This window comes from Jaculus jaculus, chromosome 7 (genome assembly GCF_020740685.1).
Source record: "Jaculus jaculus isolate mJacJac1 chromosome 7, mJacJac1.mat.Y.cur, whole genome shotgun sequence".
Taxonomy (NCBI): Eukaryota; Metazoa; Chordata; class Mammalia; order Rodentia; family Dipodidae; genus Jaculus; species Jaculus jaculus.
Genome location: NC_059108.1, coordinates 112,764,542 through 112,790,006, shown reverse-complemented (window position 1 = coordinate 112,790,006; position 25,465 = coordinate 112,764,542). Strand labels below are relative to the sequence as shown.

The following is a 25,465-nucleotide window of genomic DNA, read 5'->3' as shown; positions in this document are numbered from 1 at the left end:
CTGTTCGAGGCTCGATTCTCCAGGACCCACGTAAGCCAGATGCACAAGGGGCACACGCATCTGGAGTTTGTTTGCAGTGGCTGGAGGCCCTGGCGCATCCATTCTCTCTCTCTCTCTGCCTGTCACTTTCAAATAAATAAATAAGTAAATAAATAAATTTATTTTTTTAAAAAAAGAGTAGCTTGGAGAGCTCCACAGTAAAATGCTGGCTTGAGAGAAAGCTGAATGTGAATTGAGAGGCTAACACCTCTTGCCCAACACAGGAAGACAGACACCACGTGGCTCTGAGTTCATTGTCTCATGTAACTGTCTGCTCCCCATGATGCCATCTGGAAAAAGCAGGTTTCCTTGTTAACCTGAGTTGGAGATGACAGCTCTACTTGGCAAGACTCATTAAATCAAAGAAAAAATTATATTTGTGAATAATATATGCTTGTGAAACTGCAGTAATTTCTAAATTTAGTAGATGACAACAGTTGTATTGAAATATGTTAGAATTTTCCTGGTGTGCCTAAGATGTCCCAGGGTTTGAGTTCCTTTCTTCCACATAATTTAATTTCAGCTTCTTTTTGAGAACATATTTTGTCAGATTTGATCTAAATTATGATTCTCATCAAGGTTTTTGAAAGGCATTTTTTAGTTAAAAAATATTCTGTGACATTGTTGGGTTTCAGACAAAATTTTGGATTAGCCTGTTATTTCTCCTCAATACTGAGCATACAATTTATGTTTAATTAGCATATGTTAAAAACAAATCACAATTAGGGGCTAGAGAATATGGCTTAGCGGTTAAGGCACTTGCCTGCAAAGCCAAAAGGACCCCAGTTCGATTCCCCAGTACCCACATAAGCCAGATGCACAAGGAGGCACATGTGTCTGGAGTTCGTTTGCAGTGGCTGGAGGCCCTGGCATGCCCATTCTTTCTCTCTGTCTCTCTCAAATAAATAAATAAATAATATATTTAAAATGTTACAAAAATCACAATTAATTTTATGCTGATACATCTTATTTCTTGGAAAACTGAAAAGGCTACACGTATTTAAAGAGATGGACCCAAAAGATTCCTGCATGTGTTAAGGGCCTCCATTTTCAATGTGTTTTGCCACTCTGCACGGGAATAAAGTATAGTTTGAGCTTGACAGGAAAAGCATTGGATTCGACCACAGAATTATACCCAGGGGGAGAGAATTTATTCTTGTCTAGAGCAGTGTATTAGTGATGCCAAGTTGTCTTTAGCTGCCTTTCAAGTATTCTTCTTTCTTTATCTTCAGACAGGGTCTTGCTAGCCCAGGCTGGACTTTACCTCACAATCCTCTTACCTCACTCTCTTAAGTGCTGGGATTACAGGTATGCACCACCATGGCTCAGCTGCTTTTCAAGTCTTAATCTCTGTGATGTGTTGACAAATGACTTTTACTTTCCCAGCTTTGGCTGTCTGCTTATGGTGGGGGATGTAGCTCGGATGAAGTGTTTGCCTAGCATGCACAAAGCCCTGGGTTTGATTCCCCAGCACTGCATAAAGTCAGGCATGGTGCTGCACACTTATGATCCCAGCACTTGGGAAGTAGAGGCAGCAGGATTAGATGTTCAAGGTCGTCCTGATTACATAGAAAATTTGAAGCAGCCTGGGATATATGAGACCATCTTCAAAATATGAATGTTTATTTAATGATAGTTTTAATCTTGTTATTTTAATGTTTCCCATGAAGAGGTAGGACCGTTTCTTCAGAGGTCTGAAGTATTTTTCTTTTTAAAGATTTATTTTTATTTATTTATTAGAGACAGAGATGGGAGAGAGAGAGAGAGGGAGGGAGGGAGAGAATGGGCATGCCAGTCTAGCCTAGCCACTGCAAATGAACTCCAGACGCATACACCACCATGTGCATCTGGCTTACGTGGGACCTGGAGAATTGAACCTGGGTCCTTAGGCTTCGCAGGCATGTGCCTTAACCACTAAGCCATCCGTCCAGCCCTGAAATATTTTTCTTAATGGGAGATGGAAAGGGGCATGTCCATATTAGACACCCTTGATAAGATAATTACTAGCTCAAATCAGCATATATCAGTTACTTTCTTGTTGCTGGGACAAAATGCCCAACAAGAAGTAGTTAATGGCAGGGCTGGAGAGATGGCTTAGCGATTAAGCACTCACCTGTGAAGCCTAAGAACCCTGGTTCCCCAGGACCCAGGTCAGCTAGATGCACAAGGGGCCACATACGTCTGGAGTTTGTTTGCAGTGGCTGGAGGTCCTGGTGTGTCCATTCTCTCTCTCTATCTGCCTATTTCTCTCTCTGTCTGTCTGTCACTCTCAAATAAATAAATAAAAATAAACAATAAAAAAATAGAGAAAAAGAAGTAGTTAATGGCAAAAAAGGGTGTATTTCAGTTTATAGTTCCAGAGGGTAAAGTCTGTCATGTTGTGGCAAGTATAGCTGGAGCAAGAAGTGAGCTCACATTATCACATCCACAGGGACAAAGTTGACACTGATTAATTAATCCTGCTGCTCAGCCAGCTCTCTCCTTTTTATACAGTCCAGGATACCCCTCCCCCATCACGGCCCCTACCCCCATACACAGTTAAGTTCAGTCTTCCCACCTCAGTTAACCTAATCAAGATAGTTCCTCATAGGTGATTCTAGGTCCTATGAAATTGAGAATCAATCCAGGAATGGTGGCACACGCCTTGATTCCCAGCATTTGGGAGGCAGAAGTAGGAGAATCACTGTGAGTTCGAGGCCACCCTGAGAGTACATAGTGAATTCCACATCAGCCTGGGTTAGAGTGAGATTCTACCTTGAAAAACAAACAAAACCAAACAAAAAAAACTTGAGAACCAATACAAACCATACAGTCTAAACAGGACAGTTCCCTCCCTCATCATCTGTATCTTGCCCGTATGATGACTAAGAAGGAGCGTTGGTTTCTGGGTCTTCCATAAGAAAGTACCACGGGCTGGTGTCTTAAAGTAACAGAAACCAGTTCCTATGACGCTCTAGAGCCTGGCAATTGCAAAGCAAGATGTCGCAAGGTCATGCTCCCTCGGAAGCCTCCAAGGAGGAGCTGCCTTTGCCCCCCCCCCCCAACTCCTGCTACCTCCAGAAGTTCCTTGGCTTATGGTAGCACAGCCCCATTTTCTTCACATGGCTGCCTTCTCTCTTTGTCTCTGCTCTCAAATTTGTCTTGTTCACACAGTAGTCCTTGGACTGGGGACTACCCCAATGGTTTCCTTTAACTTGCTTTACAACTGCCAAGACCCTGTTTGTAATTGCAATCATATTCGTAGGTACTACTGGGTAGGACTTGTATGCATCTCTTGGGGGGACACAGTTTGGCACAGAACAGAGGGGCGTCCACTTCCAGAGCTTGCTGGCTAGTGTAGAGGGCAGACATTCCACGTCACTGCAGCCCTTACCAAGTGATAGGAATTGGTAGAGTGGGAAGTGTTGGCATGCTTTGTTTGCTCTTAGTCACTGAAGAAAGCCTGTCTTTGCCAGTGCATCCCACCAAGTGCTTATTTCAGTAATCTTTCTTTTACCTCTTCAAAAAAAAAGTTTGACTTTTGAAGGGATAATGGTTTATCTTTCACCTTACCTGAAACATTTTACTTCATTGTATTATTTTTTTTTAAAGAGTAATTTTTTTAAAGATACTATACTTAACTCAGGTATAATTACTAGGGCTGTATTCAGCATTTTTGAAATATAAATGTTTGAAATACAAATGTAATTTTTCTTTGAGGCAGGGTTTCACTGTAGTCTAGGTTGACCCCAAACTCACTGCAATTCTCTTACCTTTGTCTCCTGAGTACTGGGATTAAAGGCATATGCAATCAGCCCACTTACAAATGTTGCAGCTTTTATTCCAAAGAGAAAATCGGCAAAATTTGTATATACATTTATTTATTTGTAATTGTGTCAGTTAATTTTTGGACAATGTCTCTCTACAAATTCATTTCCTTCTCTAACTGAATATTAATACATGTGCAAACCAAAAAAAAACTATACTTCAATGTGCAGAAAACTCTACTGTGTGTGTATTTATTCCAGGTACTAGGTTTTTAAGAATATGTGGGATTTCTAAAGATTTTGTGATTCTTCCTTTTCATCCAGGTAATATTACTCCTCAGCTAATATCTGGAAATGGGAAGCCCAAGGTGCTTACCATGGGGCTGATCAAATAGAGGCAACTGAATGGGCTGTCCCAGGGTGACTCAGGGTTAGTTCATTGCTCTGCTGTAGGAGATAAGGAAATGCTCGTATCCCAATCTTGAGAACAGGTTCTTGTTATGACTGGTCCTAGTTCATGTCTTTCTGTGAGCATCATGTTGAGACCCATGCCATTACTCTAGACACATGCCTTGCCTCTCTCATCTGTTTCAGTACTGTTTATAAAGCCAGGTGCGGTGGCACATGCCTTTAATCCCAGCACTCGGGAGGCAGAGGTAGAAGGATCACAATGAGTTTAAGGCCACTCTGAGACTACATAGTGAATGCCAGGTCAGCCTGGGCTAGAGCGAGACCCTACATTGAAAAACCAAAAATAAAAAAGTCCCGTTTATTACAAGCTTTGCATGTAATAAATGGATCAAGAATTTTGTTATAAATGCAGATAATGGAACACACTTATAGTAATTGATTTGTTGGAGGAGTGCCTTTTTATTGTCACATTTTAGCCCAGGCTAACCTGGAATTCACTATGTAGTCTTGGGCTGGCCTTGAATTCACAGTGATCTTCCTACCTCTCCCTCCCAAGTGCTGGGATTAAAGGCATGCATCACCATGCCTGGCAGAGAGAAAGTGAGAGAATGGGCACACCAGGACCTCTAGCTACTGCTGCAAATGAACTCTAGACGCATATGCTACTTTTTCACTTGGCTTTACATGAGTACTGAGGAATTGAACTCCAGTAGTTAGACTTTATGGGCGAGTACCTTAACTGCTGATCCATCTCTCCAGCCCTTATTTAGTTCATTAGTTACAAGTTAATATACATACAATATAAAACCATAGAAATCCATGAAAAAGTAAGGTTTTTATCTTCTTTTGAGAATAAGGCCTCAGGTAGACCAGTCTACCCTCAAACTTCCTACATAGCTAAAGATGACCTTAAACTTCTGGTCATCCTGTCTCTTAACTCCCAAGTGCTGGGATCACAAGAGTGTATCATGATGTCCCTTTTAATATACTGGGGATTTAATATATAATACTGGGGATCAAACTCAGGGCTTGTGCATGCAAGGCAAGCACCATACCAGCTGAGCCACATCGTCAGCCCTGATTACCCTTTTGAACATATAGAAATATTTTTAACTTCTTGGTAGCCAACAGAGAAACTGTATTTAGCTTTTCAAAAATGTCATTTGAATGTAAGACCAACTATACCCTTCAGCTGTAGTTTTTTTTCCTTTAGTAACTGTTTTATCCTTACTTTTTTAAAGAAATATTTTTATTTATTTATTTGCAAGCAGAGAGAGAGAGAGAGAGAGAGAGAGAGAGAGAGAGAGAGAGAGAGAGAGAGGTGTGTGGAAGAGAGACAAACAGGCAGAATGGGAGTGCCAGGTCCTCCAGCCGCTGCAAATGGATTCCAGATGCATGTGTCATTTTTTAAAAATTTATTTATTTGAGAGCGACAGACACAGAGAGAAAGACAGGTAGAAGGAGAGAGAGAGAATGGGCGTGCCAGGGCTTCCAGCCTCTGCAAACGAACTCCAGACGCGTGCGCCCCCTTGTGCATCTGGCTAACGTGGGACCTGGGGAACCGAGCCTCGAACCGGGGTCCTTAGGCTTCACAGGCAAGCGCTTAACTGCTAAGCCATCTCTCCAGCCCGCATGTGTCATTTTATGCATCTGGCTTTACATGGGTACTGGAGAATCAAACTTGGGTCATTAGGCTTTACAGTCAAGTGCCTTAACCGCTGAGCATTCTCTCCAGACCTAACCTTGCCTTCTACCCCCTTTTTTCCTATTTATTTATTTATGACAGAGAGGGACAGAAAGAGGCAGATAGATAGAGAGAGAGAGAATGGGCATGCCAGGGACTCCAGACAATGCAGATGAGCTCTAGATGCATTTTCCCCCTTGTGCATCTGGCTTATATCAGTTCTGGGGAATCAAACCTGGGTCCTTAGGCTTCACAGGCAAGCACCTTAACCATTAAGCCTTCTTTCTAGCCCTATCCTTGCCTTTAAAAATATATTTTCAGGGAGAGAGATGGGGAGGGGGAGGGAATGGCATGCCAGGCCTCTAGCCACTGCAAGCAATCATGTGCCTTAATCACTGAGCCATCTCTCCAGCACTATCCTTGCTTTTGCTTTTTGTAAACCATGTTTGTCTTTATTTTGTAGTTTTTGGTTTTCAAGGTAGGGTCTCACTCTAGTCCAGGCTGACCTGGCATTCACTATGTAGTCTCAGGGTGGCCTCAAACTCATGGTGATCCTCCTACCTCTGCCTCCTGAGTGCTGGGATTAAAGGTGTGCACCACCACACCCGGCCCATTTTTGTCTTTTTATTTAGATTTTAAATAATAATGCTTTTGACATCTCTCTAGCCTGGCAGCAGACATGGAGCAGAAAGCTGACAGTATTCGGTCACTCGTGGTTTAGGGTTTCAGTGGGATCCGTTTTCTGGCACTAGCGTGTATTTGTGTGGACACGCCGCGTGGGGGTGTCTCCTCTCACGAACGTTTTCTGCTGCTCTCAGAGAGCACCTCCCGAGTACATGCGCCTCTTCATTTCCTCTAGTGAGCAGAGCAGGCAGTGGCTTCCGCCTCCGCCCTTCATCTGCGCATCTCAGTTCTGACTCTTCCTAGGGATTCTCTCTACTGATGCACAGGAATTTCGTGAGAAAGTCTTGTTTGAAAACTTCTAGTGATTGCAATATTTTTGGCCACATGGGGGTCTTGTAGTTAGTATTAAAGTCAACATGCATTGTCTCTTTCTTTTTTCAAAAACTTTTTATTTAATTTTTATGACTTTTTAAAATTGTCTTTTTTTTTTTTTTTTTTTTGAGGTAGGGTGTCACTCTAGCCCAGGCTGACCTGGAATTCACTATGTAGTCTCAGGATGGCCTCGAACTCTCGGAGATCCTCCTACCTCTGCCTCCCGAGTGCTGGGATCAAAGGCGTGCACCACCACACCCAGCTAACTTGTCACTTTCTTATTGGTCAGTTAGAAACAAATTGGGAAGTGTGCTGTTAAAGTGGCCTTAAGGTACAATTTTTATAGTACTCTTTAAAGCTCTACCAAGGACACTGAAGGGCTCGTGCCACTGTAACAGGGAAGCAGCTGCCATCACCTGCCCTATAATTCACAAATTGTTATTTCTTGTTTTCCTAGAAAGTACTCATTTTCAGAGTATTTTCTTAGTCTCATTGGCCTTTCAACTCAAATGACAGCTAGAATGGATGGATGACAGAGCATTCAAAAACGTCATCTCGAGCCAGGCGTGGTGGCGCACGCCTTTAATCCCAGCACTTGGGAGGCAGAGGTAGGAGGATTGCCGAGAGTTCGAAGTCACCCTGAGGCTCCATAGTGAATTCCAGGTCAGCCTGGGCTAGAGTGAAACCCTACGTCGAAAAACAAAACAAAACAAAACAAAAAAACAAAACAAAAAAATGTCATCTCGATGGTCCATTTATAGGACCAAGTTCATGTGGCTCACTTTGGTAGCTACTGTGTGAGATGTAATGTTGATCATATGCTGTGTTATATTTGAACTGTCATTTACTCCTTGTGATACTGTGGTTTGAGGTTAATAGGGCTTACTGGATGTTAAGAATGCATGTGTGTGGGCCGGCATGGCGAGCTGGGAAGATGGTTCCACTCCCAAGCCACCCATATAAGCCAGATGCAAAAAGTGGTATAGGGAGCCAGGCATGGTGGCACATGCCTTTAATCCCAGCACTCAGGAGGCAGAGGTAGGAGGATCACTGTGAGTTCAAGGCCACTCTGAGACTACATAGTGAATTCCAGGTCAGTCTGGGCTAGAGTGCGACCCTACCTCAAAAAACCAAAATAAATAAATAAATAAAATAAAATAAATAAAGTGGTACAGGACTGTAGAGATGACTTAGTGGTTAAGGAACTTGCCTGTGAAGCCTTAGAACCCAGGTTCGATTCCCCAGTACCCATGTAAAGCCAGATGTACATGCCTGTGGAGTTTGTTTGCAGTGGCTGGAGGTCCTGGCAAGCCCATTCTCTCTCTCCCTGTCTAATAAATAAATGAAATACTTTTTAAAGTGGTATTAGCACTTGGGGTTTGTTCACAGTGTCAAGAGACCCTGATGTGTGCATGCGGATACATACATACATACATAAAAACGGACACAAAAAACAGACACAAGTTTTGGTTTCTGTTTTTGGAAATGCTTTGGATTCTGACTTGCTTTGCTTCAGTAACAGCGAATCTGAATGATAAAAGGTGGGGAGGATGTAGGAAAGACTAGTTGGTCGAATATGCTGGATGATTTTCATGGGGAATTAAATGGCAACTCCTCCTACCAGGATGCCGGTTTTAGCAGAAACAATAGAAATTAAATGTAAGAAGCAATTTGATCACTATTAATCTGAACACACAAAACATCCAAGTCTGCCACATGTTAGGGAATGATGAGCATTTCCCCTTATTTTCATCTCTGCATCATTTTCACATGTCCTAAATGACAGATTTTTGGAGCCTCCAGAATTGGTGGTCTCATGACTTATTGGTTGTCATGGTTAAGTCACCTTCTTGTCTTGTCCTGGACTCATTGTGCTTTCTTTGGCACTTATGACAGTCTGTCCTGAGCAGCTGCTTGCCCTTTAGGGTGGCAAGTCAGTTTTTTAGCACTCAGAGCAGCCATCAGATGTTTGCTGGCAATGCTCATTTGGTCACTGGTATTTCCAAAATATTTAAAATCATTATCATGCTGCACTGCCATAGAGTTATGGTTGAAGGGAGACAACTGAGGTTTAGTCTAGAGCTCTGGTATGCTGTCTTACCACAGGGAGCTCCTGGGTCAGTATAATCACAAGGAAGGAAGCATGGCTGTAGAGCCGATTCCTTCCATCTGCTTTTTTAGTGCACTTTTCCTGTCCAGCCCATTCTGCTCAGCATGCCCATCCTTAGTTACTCTTATCAACATACTCATGAGGAAGAAGGAGTTTAGATCTGTATATATTCAGCAACCTGATTTACTCATTCATTTACATATCCATCTGGAAAATACTTATTAATTCAAGTAATATAAAGAACAACAGGGCTGGATCTTGACTTAACAAGAGCATAGGTGACCAGATTTTTTTTTTTTTTTTTTTTGAGGTAGGGTCTCGCTGTAGCCCAGGCTGACCGGGAGTTCACTATGTAGTCTCAGGCTGGCCTCAGATTTAGTGATCCTTCTACCTCTGCCTCCCAAGTGCTGGGATTAAAGGTATGCACCAACACAACCAGATAGAGTGCCCAAATTTTAATAGAAGATGTAAAGTAGGTGTACAGATAACAAAACTGTAAGGCAGAAGGTGAAAGTATCACCAAAAATGTGTCAAAGGACTGGGGTGAGGGTAGACATTAGCTCCAGCCTAGAGAAATGTGGACATCACGATACATATGCTCATATATGTGTATGCATGTATAGATTTGCATGTATATATGCTCATACATATGTGCATATGAATTCGTACATATGCGTTTATCATTTGGTTGATACTTATAAAAATATAGTTGTGTGAAGCCAGGCGTGGTGGCAGGAGGATTGTCATGAGTTCGAGGCCATCCTGATACTACATAGTGAATTCCAGGTCAGCCTGAGCTAGAGTGAGACCCTACCTTGGAAAACCAAAAAAAAAAAAATAGTATATATATATATATAAAATATATATAATTGTGGGTAAAATAAAAGAGAAAAATGAAATATAGTGTGACAAAGTCAAAAATATGGAAAATATTTAAAGGGTGGTAAATAGATACCCCATGTATGGCACTACTTATAAATTACCTTACAGGCATGTGATTAAGCCCATTTTCCTTTTTATTTATTTGCAAGCAGAGGGATATAGAAGAGAGACAGAGAGAATGGGTGCACCAGTACCTCCAGCCACTGCAAATGAACTCCAGATGTATATGCCTCTTTGTGCCTCTGGCTTTATGTGGGTTGGGCACTAGAAAATCAAACCTGAGTCATTAGGCTTTTCAGGCAAGTGCCTTAACTGCTGAGCCATCTCTCCAGCCCCAAGCACATTTTTCTAATGTAGTTTATTGGTTAGATGAATTATCCTTTAAGCCTAGCTTTTAATAATAGGAGTGGCAGCTTTTCATTACAGAAGAGGCAGCCAGGTGCTCTGTATTAGAACAAATCTCTGATTTATCGGGAGCGTCACTGTGTTTCTCTTGAGGGCGATGCTCAGGTCCCAGGCAAAAGGATTTGTTCCGAGTGACTGATCTGGGTTCATATTTCCCGACTGGGAGTGTCTGTGGGGACTTGTTCCAAGCAGAGCTTCCTATGGGTGGTGGCTTTAGTGCAGGCGAAGTGAACATGCAGCTTAGATGTGTTTAATGGGTTGGGTTGCAGAGATTTCAAAGTAATTTAGATATTTTCAGGCATCCTTGAAGGATTTTTAACATGAGGATGGTCATATTTAAGTATTCCTTTATTTGCGTAAATGTAAGAATTTTCTTGTGTTGGAGTAAAAACGAATACAAACCTAAAACATCTGTAAATAATGTGATGACAGCATCACTTGCTCTGCATCTGACTGTATCCATAAGCATTAAGTTTTTTTTAAGATTTGTTTTTATTTTATTTATTTGAGAGCGACAGACAGACAAAGAGGGAGAGAGAGAAAGAGAGAGAATGGGCACACGAGGGCCTCCAGCTACTGCAAATGAACTCCAGACGTGTGCACCACCTTGTGCATCTGGCTTATGTGGGTCCTGGGAATTGAGTCTTGAACGGGAGTCCTTAGGCTTCACAGGCAAGTGCTTAACCACTAAGCCATCTCTCCAACCTGCATATTCCTTTTTTGGTTTTGTTTACTTGCCTGCCTGATTTTCTTTCCCTGCCTTCCTTCTTTTTTTTTTTGAGACAGAGTCTCAATTTGTAGCTTAGACTGGCTTGGACCTATGTAGCCCAGGTTAGTCTTGAACTCATGGCAATCCTTTTCTATCAGCCTCCCAACTTCTGGGATTATAGGTGTGAACACCTGCCTCATATTGCATCCTAACATTTAAATCCACATATAGCCCCGATTAAACTAAAAATGTAGTGTATTTATTTAAATGCCTTTATAAAATTTTAAAAAATGTCACAAACTTAGAAACATTAAATTTGTCCCAAAAGACCTAAGCAGATTCTGCCATGTTTCGTGCCTCCTTCTAGAGCCAACCAGACTTGACACTGACAATTCCAGACAAAGCTGGCTCTGGAAGTCCCCAGGGCTTCAGCAGTAGGAGACTGTCCAGGTGGGCGGGGCCTCGACATGCTCCCTTGGGTTTGTTCAAGGGATCTGCTTCACCTGCGGGGCGAGGGTTCCAGTTTCCATTACACCTTTGGCTCAGAAATAGATAGAATTTCTTTCATCCCTTTCTGACTGAAATTACTAGAGATTTATATAAAAAACATGTTAGCCTCAAACCTGAGGGGATATAAAGCAAGCCAAAGAAGTAAAAGCAACCCAGGACGAGTCAGCCTCACCAGGCGCAGCTTTCTCTGGGCGCCTTCCGTAGGTGACAAGCCCGGGCACCTGGCTTCTGACCCTTCCTAGGCAGTCTCAGAAGGTTTCTATGTTCTGTTTGAAACACAGTGGGGAAAAAAAAATGTTGAGGTTCCTTGCCAGGCTTCTGGGCACCTCAGCTCTCAGCTTGTTTGATATCTAGAAGGTAAATTCTTATTTTCTCCTTCTCATCTGCAGCTTCATGTGGATGAGCTTAGCAAGGTCAAGTTGAAAATTTTTTCCTAGGGCCCGCTGCCCAGTAATGATTCCCATCACTACCCCCCCCCCCCCCCCCACACACACAGCCTGTCCTAGGCTGAAGGTTAAAGTCCTTTGATGACCCAGGATTTAACTGCAGGTACGTTCCACCTTTCAGAGGAAATTATGTCCCTGTTAGAAGCCTAACTTACTTCTAGGCAGTAAAATGTTGTTCTCACTGCACAAGAAATATACCTGCATGACGGCAGGCTCATGCGTTGCGTTCTAGACAGATAATATCCAGAGATGTACTGCTCCATAAACAGAGGGTGATAAAGTTAAAATTAAGAGGACAGGAGACAGTTCTGTTCAAACTTCCGCTCTGTGAGCCCTTTCAGAGCACCCTCCCCCCACACACCATGAGTAGTAGAGTCTAATAATAGAAAATTCTGCTTTTAGTGTCAAAATGTTCACACCTGAGTTCAAGTCGTGGCTCCACCATGAAAAGCAACAACTCTTTATCAAAGTATTACAAATCTTTTGATATCAATTTCCTCATCTGAAAACACTGACCTTGTTTCTACCTCTTGGCTTGTGAAGATTGCGATCTTGCACGTAACATTCTCATTCATTTTATTTATTTGAAAGATACATAGAGAGATGGGGGGGGAAATGGGCGAACTAGGGCCTCTAGCCACTGCAAATGAACTCCAGATGCATGTGCCATTTGTGCATCTAGCTTATGTGGGTACTGGGAACTCGAACCTGGGTCCTTAGGCTTCACAGGCAAACGCCTTAACCGCTAAACCATCTCTCCAGCCTTGTAACATTCTTTTTTTTTTAAATATTTTTTGTTCATTTTTTATTTATTTATTTGAGAGCGACAGACACAGAAAGACAGATAGAGGGAGAGAGAGAAAATGGGCGCGCCAGGGCTTCCAGCCTCTGCAAACGAACTCCAGACGCGTGCGCCCCCTTGTGCATCTGGCTAACGTGGGACCTGGGGAACCGAGCCTCGAACCGGGGTCCTTAGGCTTCACAGGCAAGCGCTTAACCACTAAGCCATCTCTCCAGCCCAACATTCTTTTTTTTAAAAAAATATTTTATTTATTTATGTGTGTGTGTGAGAGAGAGAGAGAGAGAGAGAGGAGAGAGAGAGAGAGATGCAAAGACAGAATGGGCACATCAGGGCCTCCAGCCACTGCAGACAAACTCCAGATACATGTGCATCTGGCTGATGTGGGTACTGGGGAACTGAACCTGGGTCCTTAGGCTTCACAGGCAAGGGCTTTAACTGCCAAGCCACCTCTCTAGTCCAACATTCTTGATATGAAGACTTTTTCATTAGTCTTTTTTGTTGTTGTTTTGGAAGGTGTGTGTGCAGTGTACGTGTGTGTGGCTGTTCATGTGCATGAGTGAGGGCACCCCAGGCCATGGCACACGTGTGGAAGTCAGGGGACAACTTTTAGATGTCTGGTCCTCTCCTTCCAGCACGTGTGAGGCAGGATGTGGTGTTTACTGCCGGGCTCCTCCGCCCAGCTGGCCCAGGAACTCCTCACCGTGCTCCTGTCTTCCATTTTGCCCGTGGGAGAGCTAGGATCACAGAAGCCTGCCATGGTTTCTAGCTTTTCCTAGGCGTCTGAGGGCGGATCTGAACTCAGCCATTTAGGCTTGCATGGCAGGCGTTTTATTCACGGAGCCGTCTCCCCAGCCCGTTAATGTTTTTGAACATGGAGTAAGAGTATAATGTAACTTACTTTTATGATGGATCTCCTCATTTCCTTAAAATTACACATCATTTTTCATGTGCTACTAGATCTTAATTGGAACACACTCTGTCTGTGTAACCACAGATTGGGGCCCAGGCTGATGACGCAAGCAAAGAAGGGTGGAAAACAGCAGGAAGTGGCGAGTGTGTTGAAAGAACAGCCCACCTGCCTTACCTTTTCCTTCAGACGCTTCATTTTCTTGTCAGGTCACTCTTTCCAAGATGAGCGGAGCCTTCTCATTTTTACACAAAATATTCTGATAGTTTCAGTGTTGGCAATCGACTTAGATACTTTACTTATTCTAATTGCCTAATTAATTAATTTAAAAAAAATTTATTAGCATTTTCCATGATTATAAAAAAAATCCCATGTTAATTCCCTCCCTCCCCCCACACTTTCCCCTTTGAAATTCCATTCTCCATCATATTACTTCCCCATCACAATCATTGGACTTACATATATACAATATCAACCTATTAAGTACCCTCTTCCCTTCCTTTCTCTTCCCTTTATGTCTCCTTTTTAAATTAATTTTTTGAGACAGAGTCTAGCAATGTCGCCCAGGATGGCCTTGAACTCATGATCCTTCTGCCTCAGCTTTCTGAGTGCGGGGATTACATGTACCTGGCACCACAGTTGGCCTCTGTTTATTTGTTTATTTTGGTTCTTCGCGGTTGGGTTTCGCTACAGCCCTTGTTGACCTGGAATTCACTATGGAGTCTCAGGGTGGCCTCAAACTCACAGCAATGCTCCTACCTCTGCCTCCCGAGTGCTGGGATTAAAGGCGTGCGCCACCACGCCCGGCTTGTTTTGTTTATTTTTATCCTCTGCATGCCCTCAATGACTTTGAGGTCCTAAATATTGACTATCAGCTTTGTGACCTCTCAACTCAATTCTGTACAAGCTGCTTACGAGGAAGGTGAGCTCTTTCTGCCCAGTCATGTGCAGGAGTGTCTGTCAGTGCCGGGTGTTGGGTAAAATCAAGACTGAGTGCCTGGTTTTATAGGCCTCTCTTGTTGTTTTAAATCTTTTTTTTTTTTTTTTTTTTTTGAGAGAGAGAGAATTGTGTGTTATGACTTCAGCCACTGTAATTGAACTCCAGATACCTGCACCACCTAATGGGCATGTGTGACCTTGCACTTACCTCACCTTTGTATGTCTGATTTATGTGGGACCTGGAGAGTCAAACATGGGTTCTTAGGCTTTGCAGGCAAATGCCTTAACCACTAAGCAATATCTCCAGCCCAGCCTCTTCCTTTTAAAAAATATTTATTTATTTGAGAGAGAAATAGGCAGAGAGAGAGAGAGAGAGAGAGAGAGAGAGAGAGAGAGAGAGAGAGGGGAGACAGAATAGGCATGCCAGGGCCATTAGCCACTGCAAATGAAGTCCAGATACAAGTGTCACCTTCTGCATCTGGCTTTACATGGGTATTGGGGAATCAAACTCAGGTCCTTAGGCTTTACAGGCAAGTGCCTTAACTGCTGAGCCATCTCTTCAGCTCTATAAGACTCTTGAATGTGCTTCCTGCCTGACTTCTTTACTGTTTTAGTTATTTCTGACATCTGGTGCTTATTTCAGCTTGAAATTAGGCACTTTAAAAAAAATTCTTTAAAAAAAATTTTCATTTATTTATTTAAGAGGAGGTGAGGGAGAGAGAATGGCGCCCCAAGGCCTCTTGCCACTGTAAATAAACTCCCAGCTAGTATCACTTTGTGTATCTGGCTTTATGTGGGTACTGGGGAATTGAACTCTGGCCAGAGGCTTTGCAAGTAAGGGCCTTTAACTGCTAAGTTATCTCATCTCCCCAGCCCCCTAACACCTTTTTTTTTTTTTTTTTTTGGTTTTTCCAGGTAGGGTCTCACTGTAGCCCAGGCTGACCTGGAATTCACTATCTAGTGTCAGGGTGGCCTTGAACTCATGGCTACTCTGCCTCCTGAGTGCTGGGATTAAAGCCAAATGCCACTTGAAGATATGGAGGATGCTGCTAAAATTCTTTTTCTGTTTCATTAACTTTTTTTTTTTTTTTTTTCGAGGTAGGGTCTCACTCTAGCCCAGGTTGACCTGGAATTCACTATGGAGTCTCAGAGTGGCCTCGAACTCACGGAGAATGAAAGAGAGGAAATGGGTTGTCCAGGGCCTCCTGCCACTGCAACAAACTCCAGATGCAAACACTGCTTTGTACATCTGGCTTTGTGTGGTACTGGGTAATTGAACCCAGGCCATCAGGCTTTGCAAGCAAGTGACTTTAACTGATGAACTATCTCTCCAGCCCTCATTTTGCATAGTTTTTTTTTGAGGTAGGGTCTCATTCTAGCTCAGGCTGACCTGAAATTCACCATGTAGTCTCAGGCTGGCCTCGAACTCACAGTAATCCTCTTGCACAGTTGTTTTTGAAGGGGAAATTTACCTGTATATGTATTTGGCAAAATCAACCTAACCAATATTTAATTTATCTTTTGAGTGAAGGTGATTTTATTTTATTTATTATTATTGACAACTTCCATAATTCTAGACAATAAACCAGACTATGATAATTCCCTCCCCCTCGCTTTCTCCTTCACAACTCCACTCTCCACTATATTCCCCAGCCCTCTCAATCAGTCTCTCTCTCTCTTTTTTTTTTTTTTATTTTTCAAGGTAGGGTCTTACTCTGGCCCAGGCTGACCTGGAATTCACTATGTAGCCTCAGGGTGGCCTCGAACTCATGGTGATCCTCCTACTTCTGCCTCCTGAGTGCTGGGATTAAAGGTGTGTGCCACCATCTTTAAAAAAAAACATTTTTTTTTTGTTCATTTATTTATTTATTTATTTGAGAGTGACAGAGACAGAAAGAGGCAGATAGAGAGAGAGAATGGGTACACTAGGGCTTCCAGCCACCGCAAATGAACTCCAGACACGTGCACCCCCTTGTGCATCTGGCTAACGTGGGTCCTGGGGAATCAAGCCTCGAACTGGAGTCCTTAGGCTTCACAGGCAAGCGCTTAACCGCTAAGCCATCTCTCCAGCCCGCCACCATCTTTTATTTTGATGCCATCATTTTTCTTCCTGTTATAATGGTCTTGGGTAAGAAGTATAATGGGGTACTAAGGGTCCAGGAAAGTCCTTGCACCCCAAACCTTAGGCTTGTTTTTAATTTTAGTCAAAGAATTGAATAAAAAAGAAAACTGAGGAGGATAATTATTTAAATTGTTATATTTATTGAGGGAAGTAGAGCTAAGGAAAGGCACCCACGTGGCTAGAGATCCCATGTGGAGGGCCTGGAAAAAAGCATGGAAAGAAAGAGAAAAGGAAGTTCAAGGAGCTCCTGCTATGTGGGGAGCTAGAGGGGATAAAGAACCCACGTGGAGGGTAAGGGCTGGGGGGTCCTCCCAGCTGGGCCTGGGCTGAGCCAGCTCAGACCCAGTGGAGGGAAAAACTCACTCACAGCTGGAAATTCCCAAGTGGTGAGAGAGAGAGAGAGAGAGAGAGGGAGAGAGAGGGAGGGAGGGAGGGAGGGAGGGAGGGGGGGAGGGAGGGGCTGCCTTCCCCTTGCGAAGGTATTTATGACCTTATGGGGGTGGGCTGTCTTCCAGATCAGGTGAACCAGAGGGCCAGCTGGTTGGTTAGGGCTAGGGGCTGTCTCAGGAAGAGGTTAGGGATTGAACTTGACCAACCACAATGCTTAAAATCTTATGAAAGACCTCCTTCCCAGGAGGGGTCCTGGCTGTTTGTGGAAAAAACAGCTCTACAGAACTAGGCAAGAGGGATAAGAACTCAGATGTTCTTTGATTTCTAGCAAGTGCAAGCTTTCCTGCCTTTTTTTTTTTTTACTTTCAGGGGTGCAGTCACCCTAACTCTACCCTCTCCTCAGTAGAGCCAGGCACTGTGAGGTCATGGATATCCAGACCATTTTGTATCTGGAAGAGTATATTGTAAGGAGTCCTACCCTTCCTTTGGTTCTTACATTCTTTCCCCCATCTTTTCCACAATAGACCCTGGGCCTTGGAAGATGTGATAGAGATGTTTCAGTGCTGGGCACTCCTCTGTCACTTCTTCTCAGCACTGTGGTGCCTTCTGAGTCATCCCAAGGTCATCGCCATCTGAGAAGAGAAGCATCTCCACCAAAAGTGAGAGTAGCAGTAAAATATGAACATTAAGAGTTTGGTGAGCATTTATGTACGCGCGTAGCCAGCCACCAGCAGGTGTAACACTCCTAGGGCTCATGACTTCCTCTGCCATCGGTTTTCAGTGTCAGCGGCATAGTGGAGTCATATGGCAAATCTATTTTTAGCTGTCTCAGGAACCTGCACACTGATTTCTACAAGGGCTGTACCAGATTACATTCCCACCAACAGAGTAGAAAGGTTCCATTTTTTTCTGCATAAGATAGTGGATAACAATAAGCCATAAATTAGGGAAGGGTGATCAGGATTAGAGTATTCTGAAGCCTCCTCCACCTGGCCTTTTTTTTTTTTTGAGGTAGGGTCTCGCTCTAGCCCAGGCTGACCTGGAATTCACTCTGTAGCCTCAGGGTGGCCTCTAACTCACAGCGATCCTCCTACCTCTGCCTCCCTAGTTCTGGGATTAAAGGTGTGCGCCACCATGCCTGGCCCTGAAACCCTTTTTAATAACTGGTGAGATAGTGATTAAATTTCATCTTCATTTGCTTAAATATACATGGTAAAAAAAATTAAGAACAATGGTTTAAAAAAAAGAAAGAACTGTAGTAGAATGTATGATTTAAAAGTCCCAACATCTAAATGTCAGTTGTTTTGTAGCATATTAGTGAGCAGCAGAAGGCTTAAGAAAGGACAGATGCCTGGCGTGGTGGCTCACACCTTTAGTTCCAGCACTTGGGAGGCAGAGGTAGGAGGAATCACTGTGAGTTCGAGGCCAGCTGGAGACTATAAAATGAATTCCAGGACAGCCTGGGCTAGAGTGAGACCCTACCTTGGAAAACAAAACAAAACAAAATGAAACAAACAACCAAACAAACAAAAAGAAAGAAAGAAAGGGGAGGGCCATGGCGGAGCCTAGTTCTTAAGTGAAACGGAGCATTCTCTGGGGTTTGTTATGTTATGTAGCTCGATGATGTACACATGCTACGGGTGTATGTTTCTACATTCGTTGTATTAGTATTTGCTATTAAGCTTCGTGGTACGTACATACATACATACATACATACATACATGTTCTCATATATTTCTAATATGTGATAAACATGTAAGATCAGGAATGTTTCAGATTTTAGAAACGTAATGAGGTTCAGTACATTCTAAGTCTGCTCAGCATTGTGGATTTTTAGTGGATGCTGGATTTTGTGGGAGGTCAGAAAATGCTGAGGCATCTCAGCAACATATAGTCCTGGAGCGCCATCTGCTGGATGATGGCTTCATATCCTCAGAACCAGTTGAAGTGTTCTGGCTTTTCTTTACTCAATTTCATGCCCCACTTAAAAAAAAATCTGGATATGAAAGCAGTGCTGTCCCTACGGCTTCAGTCATACTTATGTGTGAAAACCATGTTAGATGCAACCCTTAAAAATATTTCAACGTTCTGGCTGGAGGCACTTGTCTGAGAAGTCTAAGGACCCAGGTTCAATTTCCCAAGACTCCTATAAGCCAGATGCACGAGGTGATGCATGCGTCTGAAGTTTGTTTGCAGCAGCTAGAGGCCCTGTCATTCTCATTCCTCTCTCTCTCTCAAATAAATAAATAAAAATAGAACATTAAAAATATTTCAAGGGCTGGAGAGATGGCTTAGTGGTTAAGGTGCTTGCCTGCAAAGCCTAAACACTCATGTTTGAGTCTCCAGGTCCCACATGGCTAGATGCACAGTGATGCAAGGCACGCAATGTGGCACACGTACCCCAGGGGGTGCAGATGTCTAGTGTTTGTTCACTATGGCTGCAGGCCTTGGGACACCCATTCTCTCTCTCTCTCAAAAAAAAAATCAAAATTCAAATTTAAATATACTTGTGTATATTGATATAGAGGTTCCCACATGCCAGCAAATGTTCCTTCTTTTAGAATGATGCCTCTGGGCTTTATTCCAGAGGGACATGGGCACAACTAACACAGAACAGCTTGGGAAAGCTGTCTGTGGAGGTTTAAATGTAACATGTCCCCCATAGACTCACATGTCTGACGACTTAATCTGTAGTTGGTTGAACTGCTTGAGAAGGTTGTGGGATCTTTAGGAGGTGGATCTGTACTGGAGAAAGTATGTCACTGGGACAAGCTTCGAAGTCTTATAGTCTCGCCCCACTTGCTGTTCTCTTTGTACTTCTTCCCTGCTGATGTGAAGATGTGATGCTGGCTTCCTGCTCCTGCCATGCTGTCCTCACCAGACTTTTCTTTCTTAAGTTGCTTTTGGTCATGTATTTTTTTCCTAGCAATGAAGTGTAACCAACACACTGCCCTATTCATGGTATCCTTCTACTTTTCCACGTGCACCAATTTGTTTGCTTTCAATTCCATTTTGAATTTAGAAAAGGGAAGAAGAAGCCAGTTGAAAGAGTTTTTTGTTTTTTTTTTGCCATGTAAAGCTGATGAATAAATAGACAAAAGATGAAGATTCAAATGAATCATTGCTAGCCCAAGGCAGCAGAAGGTATAGGTGCAATGCTGTTGAGAGATTCAAGGGCAGAGAGGACAAGCTCATGTTCTGGTTCTTCTCCCAGAGCAGAGATGCATGCTCACTCTTCTTTCCCCCACCTGTGATGCATTAATGACAGCTAGCTGGAGATGATAGCATCCTGTCTGTCTTTTGGAGGCATAAACATGTCTAAGTTAAGGATACTGAATGCCTTTGGTGGGATCTGCTTATGAAATGGCCAATGAATGTTGTAACAACTAATGTTGTAGTCCTAAGCAAAATTAAAGGTTAGATTTTGGTAACCATAGAGAGATATGTTTGTAATGAACAGAGAAAACCAGCCTATCCTAGAGAGGCAAGAATTTTGGGTTTGAATAAGCTCATTCTGTGCTTTGATGTAATAGTTCTTTGGCCAGATGCTTGTAAGTAGAACAAAGCTTATAAATTTGCTTCCTGCTTATTTAATGATGTAAGTTTGGAGACAGTCCCCACAAAGCTTTTGATTTCCTTAGGAGAAGAAATATTTCTGTGGGTTATAAAGCAGCTAAGATGATCTGTTAGAGACCAGACAGATGGAATTGGATTAGAGAGGCAACTGTCTAGACATGTTTTTTTCCCCTGCCACATGCAATAGGAAATTTTTCTCTTTGAGGGTGGGCATCTCATTTAATATCACCAACCATCTTTCATCAATCTGCTACCCGAAAGTGTTGTTTAATATTGTACAGTTTCATTTTTTTTTAGTATAGGCCCGTGTGTGCCACGACGTGCATGTGGAAGTCGAAAGATGACTTTGGGTTTGGTTTTCACCTTCCACCTTGTTTTGAGACACAGTCATTGCTTACCTCTCTGCTCTGTTCCATTTGGGAACTTCTGGGAAATTCTGTCTTTGTCTCCCTTCTCACCGTAGGCACACTGACGCCATCATGGCTTCTGCCTCTTATGTAGGCTCTGGGGCTCCAAACTCTGGTACTCCGAGTTGTGTAGCAAACACATTATTCATGGAGCCACCTCCCCAATCTGTACAGTTTTAATTTTTAGACGCTTTGGTTCATCTCAACCCCAGAAAACTGATACAGAGCCATACCCTAGTTCTTGTTGCATGTGGAGGTTTTTTTTTTTTTAATTTTTATTTATTTGACAGAGAGAAAGATGTAGAGAGAGAAAGAGAGAATGGGTGCATTATGGCCTCCAGCCACTGCAAACGAACTCCAGACGCATGTGCCACCTTTTGCATCTGGCTAACATGTGTCCTGGGGGATTGAATCTGGGTCCTTTGGCTTTGCAGGCAAACACCTTAACCGCTAAGCCATCCCTCCAGCTCCATGCTGAGCTTTTGGTTACACATCAGCCAGCATTTTCACTGTTGGTGACTATATGAATTCTTGATGGTGGATGCATTAGCAAGGATATCAGATTGATGTCAAGCAAGGATGTAAGAGAAGAACCTAGTAGGCTCATGGCAAGGCCCTTGGTTGATGCCTCACTGTGTATCCCGAATACAGTGGAGCTCCTGAGCTTTCAATGGGATGTTGGCTCCACAAGAGTGCCCACAATGTCTAACTGCTGTGTTGACATCCTGAGAGATCAAAAGTACACCTTCAGTGGACTCCAGATGCTTATCAAAGGCTTTAGAGATGTGTCCATGGTACGGAGGGGCCTTGAAGTACTTCTAGAGAATTAAAATTGGGGGAACCAAACAAACTAGGGTTATGCCTCTTCTGTCCATTCTGCTTGGAGCACCAAAAATGACCAACTGTAAATGTTAACTTAAAAAATTATTTATTAGAAAGAGAGAGAGAGAGAGAGAGAGAGCGAGCGAGAGCGAGCACAGAGAAAGGTAGGTATGGGTGTATCAGGGCCTCCCCTAGCTGCAAACAAACTCCAGGTACATGCACGCTTTTATGCATCTGGCTTTGAGTGGCTTACTAGGGAATTGAATTCATGCCATCAGGCTTTGCAAGCAAGCTGAGCCATCTCCCCAGCCCAATGTTAACTATTTTTTTATTTTTTTTTGTTTTTCGAGGGAGGGTCTTGTTCTAGCCCAGGCTGACCTGGAATTCACTCTGTAGTCTCAGGGTGGCCTCAAACTCATGGCAATCCTCCTACCTCTGCCTCCCGAGTTCTGGGATTAAAGGCGTGCGCCACCACACCTGGCCCTAGCAGTAACTTTCATGATGATGAAGATGTCTTCTTGCATGTTGCTTTTGTGACTGTCCTTTCTAAGTATCCCAGCTTCTGGTTCCCTTTAGAGTTGTGTTGAGGCTGTTGATAGATTCTTCCATTCCCTAGGTCACTCCTCTATGGGGAGAACAAGATCCCAGAGTGGGCTTATCTACTTCTCATGTAATATTGTTGAATTCTACTTAGGAATGTGGAGGAATAGAAAGAAACCAATGCCAAAGTGATAAACTCTCATCTTTAATATTATGAGATTTAAAGAGAGGGAACAAGTCCCTTTAAGTTCTGTTGGTATTTCAGTGTAATTTCTAGAGAGAAGTCTTTCACGACCTCTAGACATAGAATTGAGGATGTTTCCTTCCTTAGTAAATATGCATTTTTTTTTTGATGAAAGCCCAACAGACTGTCTTTTTTTTTTTTTTTTTTTTTTAAAGAGAGCAGGGGCAGGGGAGAAGGGAGAATTGGTGTGCCAGGGCCTCCACTGCACTGAAATTCCAGACGCGTGCATCACCTAGTGCGCGTGTACAGCCTTGTACATTTGCACCACCTTGTGCAAGGCTTACACGGAACCTGGAGAGTGGAACATGGGTCCTTAGGCTTCACAGGCAAGTGCCTTAACTACTAATATACACTGTTTTAATAAAAGTTCATACTACCTGAAGTTAAACTCCTATAAACGTGGCCCTTTCCTGACACAATTGTAGCTGAAAGTTTAAATTGAGGAGTAGATAGTAATCACATAATCCCACAAAGCCCACACCATCCATATTTGACTATAAAAGTCAGTTTTGGGGCTAGAGAGAGGGCTTAGCAGTTAAGGCACTTGCCTGCAAACCCTAAGGACCCATATTTGATTCCCCAGTATCCATGTAAGCCAGATGTATAAGGTGGTACATGCATCTGGAGTTTGTTTGCAGTGGCTGGAGGCCCTGGCATACTCATTTGCTCTCTTTCTCTGCTTCTCTCTCTCAAATAAATAAGATAATAAAATATTAATAAAACACAATTATTTTTGAAGTAGGGTCGTACTCTAGCCCAGGTTGAACTGGAATTCACTCTGTATTCTCAGAGTGGCCTCAAACTCACAGCGATCCTCCTACCTCTGCCTCCTGAATGTTGGGATTAAAGCAATAAACACACTTTTTTGTTTCTTTTTATTTATTTATTTGAGAGCGAAAGACAGAGAGATAGAGGGAGAGAGAGAGAGAGAGAGAGAGAGAGAGAGAGAGAGAGAGAGAGAGAGAGAGAGGGAGAACGCCAGGGCCGCCAGCCACTACAAACGAACTCCAGATACGTGCGCCCCTTGTGCATCTGGCTAACATGGGTCCTTAGGCTTCATAGGCAGGTGCTTAACCACTAAGCCACCTCTCCAGCCCCACAATTTTTTTTTTTTTTTTTTGAGGTAGGGTCTCACTGTGGCCCAGGCTGACCTGGAATTCACTATGCAGTATCAGGGCGGCCTTGAACTCATGGCAGTCCTCCTACTTCTGCCTCCCAAATGCTGGGATTAAAGGCATGTGCCAACCACGCCCAGCTCAGTTTTTAAAATGTAAGCACCATTATATTGCAGTGTTTGGATCATTTCAAAGGATTCATGTGTTTAACTATATGCTCATTGCATACCTTCATTTGATGATTTCTTTTTGCCCAGAGGGAGAAGATGAGGATGAGGAGGATGAAGAAGATGAAGATGAGGAAGAAGAAGATGAGGAGGAAGATGAGGAAGATAAAGATACAGATGCTCTGGATGACAGCTTCGATGGTGACACAGAGCTCCCAGGGTTTACCGTCCCTGGAGTGACATCCCAGGAACCCGGTGTAGAGTCGGGAAACATAGATGCGTTGGAAGGAGCCACCTACCAGGTGCCAGACGCCATTGAGTGGGAGCAGCAGAATCAGGGTCTGGGTAAGGCACCCCTCTTCTTCCTTGCCCGCTTCCATTCTCTTTTCTACAGTTTTCACTTCCTGTTACTGGTGTCGATCATGGGGAAGAACGCACTTCCTATGTTTGAGTGGTTCTTTTGGTTCAAGAGGATTAGTTATTTCCTCACGAAGTTTGAATTCGTGGTCTTACAGAGCCGACTCTAGTCTCCCACTACCTGTTAGGAGCTGGTTACTTGCTTTGTGGAAAGAGTTCTGTTTTGCCTTTCCAGCTGGAAGGCAGCTTGGGGGGTGCTTCTAAGTGGGGAAGAGGTGGATATTTAAAAAAAATTATTTATTTGCAAGCAAAGATAGAGATAGAGAGAGAAGAGAGGTAGACAAGAGAGAGTGGATGCACCAGGGTCTCTAGCCACTGCAAATGAACTCCAGATGCATGCGCCCCCCCCCCTTTGTGCTTCTGGCTTACGTGGGTTCTGGGGAATTGAACCCCAGTCCTTTGGCTTCACAGGCAAGAGCCTTCACTGCTAAGCCATCTCTCCAGCCCAAAGTGGAGATTTTAAAAACCTATAATGATTGGCTATTTTCCTAACTTTCTTTTTACTGGCACTTATTAATCTGATCAACTCATGTGGGCAGCCTGTTGTTAGCGTTGTGGGTTTTGTGGCAACCAAACTAGGAACAAATCCTTCATGCTGGCTTTATTTTTCCCCCACTAGCAGAAGATTGTCTTTGAGTAGTGCTTGGGTCTAGAATTTCATTAGCCTCACCAAATTTTTCTTGGAAGGACAGTGTATCCCTTTATAATACAAAACCAGTAACAACTTCCGGAATAATACTAACTGATCCAGTGTCCTGTATACTTTTGGGACAAGTCCTCATCATGGCGATTTTGTGATGGGTATGATAATGCCTCCTCAGAGATGTCCAGGCCTAACCTTGGGAGCCTGCAGATATTTTGCCTTATGTAGCAAAATGAACTTTCCTGATATGATTACAAGTAAAAGATGTTGAGAAGCAATGAGGACAATACCCCGAATTACCTGGCTGGACCAGTGGTATCATATACGCTCACACTCTCTCTTTCTGTTTTGTGTTTTTTTTAATTTTTGTGGACAAATTTACTTTGATTTGTGATGTTTTGTGTTTTTTTTTTCAATTCATGTTTTACTCTAACTT

General features: G+C 43.1%; 1 protein-coding gene across 1 annotated transcript in view; it reads left to right on the top strand.

Moving 5' to 3' along the window:
* Armh4 (armadillo like helical domain containing 4) overlaps nt 1-25,465 on the top strand; it is a 114,967-nt gene that overhangs the window by 9,783 nt on the left and 79,719 nt on the right. Inside the window, exon 2 of the mRNA XM_045155578.1 lies at nt 24,060-24,314. Coding sequence (XP_045011513.1) covers nt 24,060-24,314 — 255 coding nt within the window. The remainder of the gene's footprint in view (nt 1-24,059; nt 24,315-25,465) is intronic.